The sequence below is a fragment of the Notamacropus eugenii genome, chromosome 4 (genome assembly GCF_028372415.1).
Source record: "Notamacropus eugenii isolate mMacEug1 chromosome 4, mMacEug1.pri_v2, whole genome shotgun sequence".
Classification (NCBI taxonomy): Eukaryota; Metazoa; Chordata; class Mammalia; order Diprotodontia; family Macropodidae; genus Notamacropus; species Notamacropus eugenii.
In genome coordinates, this window is record NC_092875.1 from 37,076,570 (window position 1) to 37,086,658 (window position 10,089).

At 46.0% G+C, this 10,089-nt stretch overlaps 1 protein-coding gene across 6 annotated transcripts in view; it reads left to right on the top strand.

Moving 5' to 3' along the window:
- Positions 1-4,473, top strand: part of SETD1B (SET domain containing 1B, histone lysine methyltransferase) — a 38,399-nt gene extending 33,926 nt beyond the window's left edge. For 4 of the 6 annotated variants that reach the window (XM_072600531.1, XM_072600527.1, XM_072600529.1 and 1 more), the window contains 3 exons: positions 8-127; positions 284-421; positions 893-4,189. In XM_072600531.1, the coding sequence (XP_072456632.1) occupies positions 8-127; positions 284-421; positions 893-1,066 (432 nt within the window). In that variant the 3' untranslated portion in view covers positions 1,067-4,189. The other 2 variants (XR_011965355.1, XR_011965356.1) reach the window with 2 other exon arrangements.
- Positions 4,474-10,089: the final 5,616 nt, after the last annotated feature.

A 10,089-nucleotide genomic window follows, 5' to 3' on the forward strand; every position in this document is an offset into this window, starting at 1 on the left:
TGCCCAGTTCCGGAAGAAAAAGCTGAAATTCTGCAAGAGTCACATCCATGATTGGGGCCTTTTCGCCATGGAACCCATCGCAGCCGATGAAATGGTCATTGAGTACGTGGGCCAAAACATCCGTCAGGTATAACCCACCAGGCAGTCCCAGGGGACGAGGGGACGACTTAAATGTTGGTTCCAGGGGAACTGGCTGCCTCTCCTTTCCTGTAGGACAGACAGGGAAATGGAGGCTGTGGTCTCCTCTTACCTTCCCTTCTCTCTGCCCCCCCACCCCAATCAGGTAATCGCAGACATGCGGGAGAAGCGGTATGAGGATGAGGGCATTGGCAGCAGCTACATGTTTCGGGTTGACCACGACACAATCATCGATGCCACAAAGTGTGGCAACTTCGCTAGGTTCATCAACCACAGCTGTAATGTAAGTGGGTGGGGTCGGAGGTCATTCCATTCATCTCTCCCACTCCCACCCTCCATGCCTCCTGCCAAAGGACGTGCCACCACCATACCCAGACAAGGTTTTAGAACAGAATTGAGGTTAGGAGGTGTGGGCTCCCTCTTTAGGCAGAGTAGGGAGGACCTTAGGGTCTCCTCAAGCAGCCTGTGTCATCCTTTACCCCCAGACCCAATTTTAGGTAAGACTCTGCAATGCCAAGCCAACATAAGCTCTGGGTATGATGGGGTATTGAAAAGGGCAGCCAGAGACCCCACATTCAAGCCATCCCCCTAAAAATAATTGGGTGACACTAAGCACACCTCTCAACCTTTCTATGCCTCAGTTTCCTCATTGGTAAAATGAGTGGGTTGGACTCAGGTGACCTAGAAGTCCCTTCTAGGGTCCCCCCTCTGCTCCTCCGCCTCTGGGCCTCACTGGGCCTTTCCATCTCCACAGCCAAACTGTTACGCCAAGGTCATCACCGTGGAGTCCCAGAAAAAGATTGTCATCTACTCCAAACAACATATCAACGTCAATGAAGAAATTACCTATGATTATAAATTCCCCATTGAGGATGTCAAGATCCCCTGTCTGTGTGGCTCTGAAAACTGCCGGGGGACTCTAAACTAGGATGCCATGAAGCTGGGCACGCTTCGCCAAAAAAGAAAAAGGGAAGAAAGGAAGGCCCCACCAGTCCAGCGAGTTGCTTTGGGCATTGGCTCCTATGAGCCCAGCTCTCCCCAGCCCACCCTCAGGTGCTGTCCCTCTCCCGAGGTCCCGCTCTGGGCCACCCCAACACTACCCATCCTCCTCCTCCTTATAGGAAAAGATGCTTCCTCCCTCTCTGATTTTTTAATTATTATCTGTAATGAATTTTTTTAAAAGTCACACAAACATATCCCCTCTCCCACAAATGCTGCTACATTTTTTTCCTCCTCCTCAACAAAACAAGGACAAAAAGACGTTTTTCACCATTCAAACGTGGAGCCAGAGATGGAGGGAGAAATATTATGATTAGGGTGCAGAGTTTGGAGGAGAACAAAGAACAGGGATGTTGGGTGCCAAGACAGTGGCTCTTTCCTCCCTGTCCTCAGTATGTTTCAGGAGCTCTCCCTTCTCTCCCCACCCCCACCAGTGTTCAGTTCTCTAAGACCTTGCCCTGTCCTTCAGCCCTAATGTTAACCTTGGGATGCCAGACGAAGGAGCAGAGAGATGGGCAAGGCCCTCCGCTTCTCCTTCTCCATAACACTGTTCCTCTGGGCATCCCCTGAGGGTTAGCCAGGAGGTACTTGGTTAGGATGAAGTCTGGTAGGGGAAAGACCCTGGCCAAGTGGGACCTTGCAACCCTTGCTCTGCAGGACCCTGGACATTCTCTGTCTCAGTCTTGGGGAGCAGGGAAATCCTGAAAGCCAATGGTTAGTCTCCTGCCCCACTCCCCACCCCAGTGTCTTTCCCTTTCTCCTACCTTGCCCCAGCCCCTCCTCTCCCTCCAGCTCCTCCATCTGTTGGGATGGCCTTCAGTGCTCACTCACTCTTCCCTTTCCTCACTAGGTCTGAGCTGGGGACCTGCAGCTATTCATGTGAGGTTGGGGAGGGTGGGGCTAGTCTGCTTGGCTTTTACTCTCTTTCTCTCTTTTTTCTTGATCTGTCTTCCTTCCCTGGTGCTGGGGAGCCAGGCAGGTGCTATGTATATGTTGGGAAGTGGGACAGAACTGGGCTTCTTGAGGTTCACCTTCTCAGACCATGTTTCTTGCCCTTGCCTCCACCTCCCACCCCATGGCCACCCCTGGGAGCTAGCAGGGGGTATGCCTGGATCTCTAAAATGTTTACTTTCTTATTCAGATGCCAGCAAGAAGGGGGTGAGACAGAGTGGTCAGGATGAGGAAACCTTGCCCTCACCTGAGCCGCCAGCCTGCCCCCTGATAGCCAGCAGCCAGGGCAGGGCCCTTTAGGTGCTGTGTAGTTTACTCCCCAAGAGCCCAGGGAAGGGGACTGAGCAGTGCTTGGCTTGTCCAGGCTGGATCCTTTCCTGGGTGATGCGGTAGAAACCCAGGGGAGAAGAGGCCGGAGGGCTACTCCCCAAGGCTAATGTGCTTCCTACCCTCTACCCTTTGCCCTACCTCTTCTTCCTTTCTCTGCCATTACGGGTTGTCTTTTATGATAGGTGTTTCTCTTTCAGAAGACACACCACAAAACTTTCATCTGCTCTCTGCTGGGATCCCTGGGCCCGGGGATACCACTGGGCCTCCCTCACCTCATTCTGTCCATCCGTCCGTCTGTCTTACCGCCAGCCTGTCCGCTTCCCTGTCTCTATCCAGGACCCCCAGGGTGGAACCGGGGAGGGATGGGGAACCCATCTTGAAGATATTCATGTTGAAAAAAAAATGCAAACAGTTTCATTTTCTCCCACGAGGAAGGAAAAAGAAAACGATTTTTTAATGTTGGACGGAAGTCTCCAGTAGCTTTCAGTTGGTGTGTCCCTGTCCCCCTCCACCCTAAAATCTTTCAGGATTCATTTCAATGCTTTTTGTGTATAGAACAGAAAAGACTAAAAGGACATAAAAAAGCCACAAGCATTTTGGAGCAAAAATCAACGCCTCATCTGTACATAGGCCACTGGGATGACCTTCTCTTGGGAACATTGTTTCTTGTAGAAACACGTGGAAAACAATTTTTTTTGAGGATTTCTTTGTACTTAGGGGGGGAAAGCCCCGATAAGCCCAACAACAGGGAAAAAAACCAAGTGAGTTTGTAAATACTTTATGAGAAAAAGGAACTTATTCTAATTTGGACTCGTTTTTAGCAAGATGACAGCTTTCCCTCCGAGCCGCCCGCTGAAGCCCCAGCTCACGCGAGGAGCCGCTAGCATCTCTCTCTCGGCTTGTGTCAAGCTTCTTACCGTGTAAATTCTGTATAAAAGAACTTGGGTTTGGTTTGGGGGTTCGGGTGCTTTTCGTTTTGATTTGATTTTTTTTTTTTGGTTCTTTTTGTGTGTGTGCCCCAATGTATGTGTGTGCGTGAGTGCGTGTCCAGTTAGACAAAATTAGCAGCATCAAAATGGACGGGAAAATGCAGGCCAGCCATAGGCCTTTCCTTTCTGTTTTGGGTTCAGGCCTTGTTCGCCAACTTAAATGTGCAAGAGAAAGAAAAAAGAAGTATACCTATTTATTTCACAGAAGGAAGACATGTACAGTGTGTGGAGAAGGGTCTATTTAAGCAAGTTCTGGATCCCACCTCCCCAACTCCCCTAAGAGATGGCTCTCTCCCAAACTAGATTGGGGCAAGCACGAAGGGAGAAGAAGGGCGGGGCATATGGTGGTTTGGATGGGACCCCGCCCCCAAATCCCTCAATCTCCTTTCACCATGTTGGTTCCAAGAATGAGAGCAGGAAAGGGCCCCCTCCATCAGAGGAGGCAAGGACATGGTTGCAATAACTAAGAAAATACAGTCATTTTTAGTTTGATTTGATTTGACACATTCTTTGCTTTGAAGATTTCTGCCTCTAGGGTTTATTTTTGTTTTTTCTGGTTTGTTTTCTCTCCTCCCCCCTAAAAAAAAGTCAATTGAATTTTTGGGCCATTTTGTGCATCTAGACCCCGCCCTCTGTATGTCACCTGTTTTTGAAGAGAAATGATTTTGTTGTGGGTGCATCTTGCTGTAAATACTTGTTCATATTTTTGTGAATTCAATACTATGTACCATTGTATTATAGTAACTTTTATAAAGCAAACCCTAAATATACTGACTTTTCTTACAGAAATCTGGCCTCTTTGGCTTTCTTCAGTCCAGCCTCTGGAGGGGGACATCCCTGCTCCAGGAAGAGGCAAAGGGGTGGGGCGAGGGCTCCCTCCTGGCCCCCAGGAGTCTGCAAGGAGATGTGCCTCTGTCAAGTGTAAGCCAGGGAGAAGATCTAAGTGGTCAGGAACCACTAGCTTGGCTAGAAAGACGACTGAACTAAGATGAAATGAATGTAAGGTCTTCTACATGAGTTCACGAATACAGGATGAGATTAAATAAAAAAGATCTAGGGGTCTTAATTATTATTGATTATAATTATATTGTATACTGGAGAATTATATAATATATTATTAATGATTAATACAGGCTCAGTCAATTGACAGCACATGCTAATTAGTTTCTACCTTCAAGAACTTTATGGTCTTCTGGAGAGGGAGGAAAACAACCTGTATATGAGAAAATAACACAGAATAGATACAGAGTAACCTCCCAGGGAGCCAGCAAGGTATAGAAGCAAGTACTACCTGTAGGAAGTGACAGGATGCTTTGAATGAGGCATGGAGATCAGGTGTCACGAGTCATGTACCAGGTCAGTTTGGCCATGATATGCATGTGAGTAATAGCTAACATTTATATAGAGCTTTGCTTATGTGATCATGTCTGATCCTCACAACAACCCCATGAGGTTGTGCTATCATTCTCCCCATTTCACAGATAGATAAACTGAGGTGCAGACAGCATTGACTTGCCCAACATAGGCAGGATTTGAATAAGGGTCTTTATTGATTCGACATCCACTAAGTCTCAGAAGCCTCTGGGATGGTAATATGGTAAACTTGGAGAGATAGACTGCCTCCAGATTGTGATGGATTTTAAATACCAGATAGAATTTGTATTTTAGAAGCTATTGGGAGTCATTGAACCTTCTTGAGCAGGGCAGGGACATGATTAGATCTCTGAAGATGGAAGAGGGGTAGATGAGTGTAGTAGAGTTTAAGATGAATCAACAATCTGATATGGCAGACAGGAATGAAAGCTCTCTTAGCCTGCATTAACAGATATATGGGGTTCAAAACATATTGGGAATACTGTGCACCATTCTGGGTGACTATCAAGTTGTAGACAAACTAGAGTACCAGCTCTCTGGGAGTCCCTGAGACCTTTTCAGGGTGTCCGTGAGGTTAAAAAAAAAAAAACCCTTTTCATAACAAGATATTTTCATTTCTAATTTGTTAAATATCGATAGATATATAGCTCTTTGGAAGGGTCCTCAATCATTTTTTGTTGGTTTGATTTTATTTCTGAAGTAATCAGGGTTAAGTGACTTGCCTAAGGACACACAGCTAGTAAGTGTCTGAGGCCACATTTGAACTCAGGTCTTCCTGACTCTAGGGCCAGTGCTCTATCCTCTATACCACCTAGCTGTGTTTTTAAATCATTTTTGAAAGGATATAAAGGCATCCTGAGATATTTCAGAACTCCTGAGCTTGAGGGAAGCCAGAGGAGGAAGGCTAGAATAGTGAGGATAGTGATCATAGCTGAAGAAGAGTGAAGTCAAAGGCTCCTAATGTGCAGCTTCAGGAGTCCCCATGGAGGGATGTATAAAGCCATCTCTAGTTGAAGGATCATCATGTAGGTGAGGGATTCACTTTACTGTTTCGTTGGTCCAGGAGACCAGAATTAGGAGCAAGGATTGGGAAAGAGGAAGATTCAGAGAAGTATGCTTAGGCCTAAGGGGAAATTGTCCCAACAGTTAGAACTGTCCAAATGGAAGGGGTTAATAATAATGTACCATAAGCAAGAAAAAAATAGACACAGCACACCATACCTCTCAAGATTGCATTATGGCTTAGGACTATTCAGAGAATCCTCTGGCTTAGAGAGTGGTATTTGATTTGTAGTTGGAGGACTTGGGTTCAAATCATGATCCTAGCTAAAATAGATCTGTGTGACCTTTGGTAAAATCACTTCTCTAGACCTCAGTTTTCTCAACTGTAAAATGAGAGTTGGACTTGACTTCCAAGGTCTCTTCTAACTCTTTTATCTTTGATCCTAATGAATAAACACAAAGTCAACCAGCATTTATTTAAAGTGCCTACTGTATACTGGGCACTGTTAAGCTGGGGTAGGGGGAGAATGGTGAAGCTGCAGAAATTATGCTGGATGTGGAAGCAGAGGACATTGGTTTAAATCCTCATCCTGTTACTTGATATCTCTGTGACACTAACCAAGAAATTTCACCTCTTCAGTTTTCTCATCTGCAAAATGAAGGAATTAGATGGCTATAGATCTATGCTTTTATTACTTTAAAGAAGTGTTCCGTCATGTCTGACTCTTTGTGACCCCTTTTGGGATTTTCTCAGCAAAGATATTGGAGTGGTTTTCCATTTCCTTCGCAGTTCATTTTATAGGTGAAGAAACTGAGGCAAACAATGTTAAGTGATTTGTCCAGGGTCACATAGCTAGTAAGTATCTGAGGCTGAATTTGAACTCAGGTCTCCCTGACTCTATGACACGGCTTCTTAAAAGGAAATGGGGGAAAGGAGTTGAAGAGAGGGAAAAATGAGGAAGGGGTACATTCCAGCTGTGGGAAACAGTTTATGCAAAGGCACGTAGGTGGGAGATGAACCATACACTAGAAGCAGTTGACTTAGTGTGACTAAAATATACAGTGCATAAAGGTGAGTAGTAATGAGTAAATAACCTTGAAAATGTTGATTGCATTAGATGACTTTGAATTTTGTCGCAAGGGCAATAGGTATTGAAGTTTCTTAAGCAAGGGAATAATACAATCAGGTGAATTGTAGAAGGCACCTAACAAATGAAATGCTCATTGATTGTTTGAACACCATCCTTTTACAGACAAAGAAAGTGAATCTTAGGATGTAAGTGACTAGTCTAATCTTACACAGTTAATAGTCTGGATTTGAACCCAGACCTTTGACTTCTCATCCCAGGCTCTTGCCACAATATAACACCTTGCTTCTTTGACCCAAGAGAAAAGGAAGCTTCCGGTGTCATGGGAAGGAAGATCATGGTTAGCTCTGCTCCAATTCTGCCAAAGACTGTACAGAAGAAATGGGCTCATATTTTTCCATTAGGGAGACTGATAGGAGTCAGCCTCTGGCTTTGGCAGCTGAGGAAAGTGATAGAATCCTTATCCTTTGGGGTTTCTTCGTTTGTTTGAAATAGAAGCTCCCCTCTGCTCAGTGTGGCCCTTGGTAAAGACATGGGGCCCGACTGGATTTACTCCTAGAGTCTCCTAGTAATTGGCTGGTTTTCCCAATTCTTTTCTCTTCCCTCTATTACTTTCCATCTCCTCTGTATGTATATTGTACATTAGTTAGTAACTATACCTAATTATTTACAAGTCTCCCTCATTAGATTGTGAGCTAGTCCAGGGCAAGGACTATTTTCACTTTCCTTTGCATCTCCAGCACTTAGCCCAGTGTCTGGTACACAGTAAGGACTTAATAAATGCCTATTGATGGACAACCCCCGATTCTAGAGAGAATGGAACCCAGGAGTCTGAGAATCATTGAATTTCTGCGGTTTTTGCCAGAATTCCTTAGTCTTTCCCAGCCCACCTCCCTACCCCACCTGCTATGGCATTTTTGTAAGGCTGATTTTCTTTGAGCTCTGAACTCAAAGCTCTTTGGAGGAACCCTGCAGGGTACCCTACCATATAGCCCCTTGGAGTTATGCCTGTGGCCACCCTGTTTTCATCCAGCAAAAGTTTAAAGCAATGAGAACTTCTAAATCTTCAGGACCCTAAATCTGAGGAATATGCATTAGTGTTTGCTGATACTTTTAGAACCAGAATGGAAACTTCATGATTCCCTACAAACCCGTGGAGGTCACAATAACCAATGAACAAAGTGACCTACTGAAGCAGAGTGGGGAAAATAACAGGGCCCAGGAGTTGGGAGGTCCACACCTGCTCCTCTCCTTCCATAGACTAACCCCTACCACAATGGGCATTGTCCTCTAATGTAGCTCATTAAAAAGAAATTAATGTTCTTTTTTAAACCTCACTGTTCATTCACACTGGCTTCCTCCTCACCCCTCAAAAAAAGGCTTATCCCTTGTAACAAGCCTATTCAAACCAAACAAATCAAAACACTGGCAATGTCTGACAGCGTGTGCCCCATTCTGCACCCCCAGCCCACCACCTCTGCCAAGTGGGAGGAAGCATATTTCACCCTCCGTCTTATGAAGATATGATTGGTAGCTCCTACTTATCTGGTAGAATCAATCTTTCTCAGAGGATAGTTTAGCCGGGATTAGATTTGGGGGGAGGAGCTGTTTTGAAGGTGAGGAGGCATGCAGGGTGATCCTCCTCATCAGACAGGTCATCTGCCAGGTGATGAATTTTTTTTTAACCTCACTAAAGCATGAAACCAGAGGGGTTTCCATTAGTGAAAGGAGTAGCCATACTGAGGATATCACGTGCTATTTGAACTTTGAGTTTGGGGGCTGGGTTGGTACATTCTGGAACTGTTTTCAAAGAATTGGCCTGAGTAAAGAAACCTGGGCCAAGGTGGCCATGAGAGAATGTTGGGAGCCTTAGGGGAAGGGGTCATACAATCAGGAGAAATGAGGGTAGAGATAGGAAACAACTTTCTGGTTCCACTGGCATAAGGAATGCCTCAGGAAGTTGTTATTGTCAATGCACAGCTGTACCTTCTGACACTTAGAGGTTCAGAGAGGTAGCCAGAGCATAAAGAAGTGCAGTGGCTGATCTAGAGTCAGAACCAGCTAGTATGGGTCAGAGGTGCTCCATTTGGGCAAGTAAAGGGTTGCCTTCACTTTCCTCTTAGTATCCCCAGCACCTGAGGCCCGTGCCTGGCAGATAGCAGGTCCTTAAAAAATGCTCGTCAACTGATTATTCACATAAACTTTTAAAACTGTAATATTAATGTCAGCTCATCTTACTAAGTGCTTTGAGCCATTTCCAGCTCAGTGAGTCACTTCCTTGTAAAGCTGGCATTGGGATGGGAGCTGGATTCTCCACCTGGCTCTGCCACCTTGGAGAAATTCTCAGATCACAGAGTCAAAGGGACCTCAGGATTTGTCTAATCATCTCCTTTTACACGTGGGGAAACTGAGGCAAAATAGGGATCACAGCACAGCTGGGGGAGAGCGTTGGAACCGGAGTCAAAGGACCTTGGCTGGAAAAGTGGAAATGGAACAGGGTGATCACTGCATTTCATCGCAACTCTGACATTTTGCGTTTTAATCTTGCCCCCCTCTCAGCTTTGATATTCTCTGCTCTAAATTCCCTCCCAGCTCTAACGTTCAATGTTCTAAGGCCTCGGACATTCTCTGAATCTTGTAGAGATGACCTTTAATTTTCTGTGTAAGCAATTTACACGTAGGAAATCGGCAACATTCCACATTGGGGCTCCAGTTTTTTTTTGTTTGTTTTTTGATGGTCTTAAGAAAGTGATGGAGAAAATGTTAACACTGCAAACTAAAATGAAAAGTGCGCTTGCATAGCCTGTGCCGGAGAGCCGGTTGTTAAAGGTTCACCCAGTGCAGCCCTAGCTCTAGCTCGAATTTCTGGGGATTCAATGTCTGTGTTCCTGTGGATCTACATTTAGGCAGGGCACGGTGAGAAGGGGAGTTTCTGGTCTCACTGGACAGCTCCTCCAGAGTGGGAGCCTTAGGGCGCTGCTCTGGGGGGACGTCAGGTTCCTCCGCCCCTCCCCTGTCGCTGCAGCCCAGTCTCCATCCACTTTCCCCAAGCCTCCGTCCTCCCTCCCCTTACCCAGAGCTGCCTTGTCCGAGGCTGACCTCTAGTGGTTCCATGGCGCCCCTACACGGCCGGCCCCTTGCGGTCTAGAGTAATGGGTCCAATCCCCTTTCCCCGCCCACGCCACTTGCCAAGCCTGGCCAGACTGGCCACGGAAGGC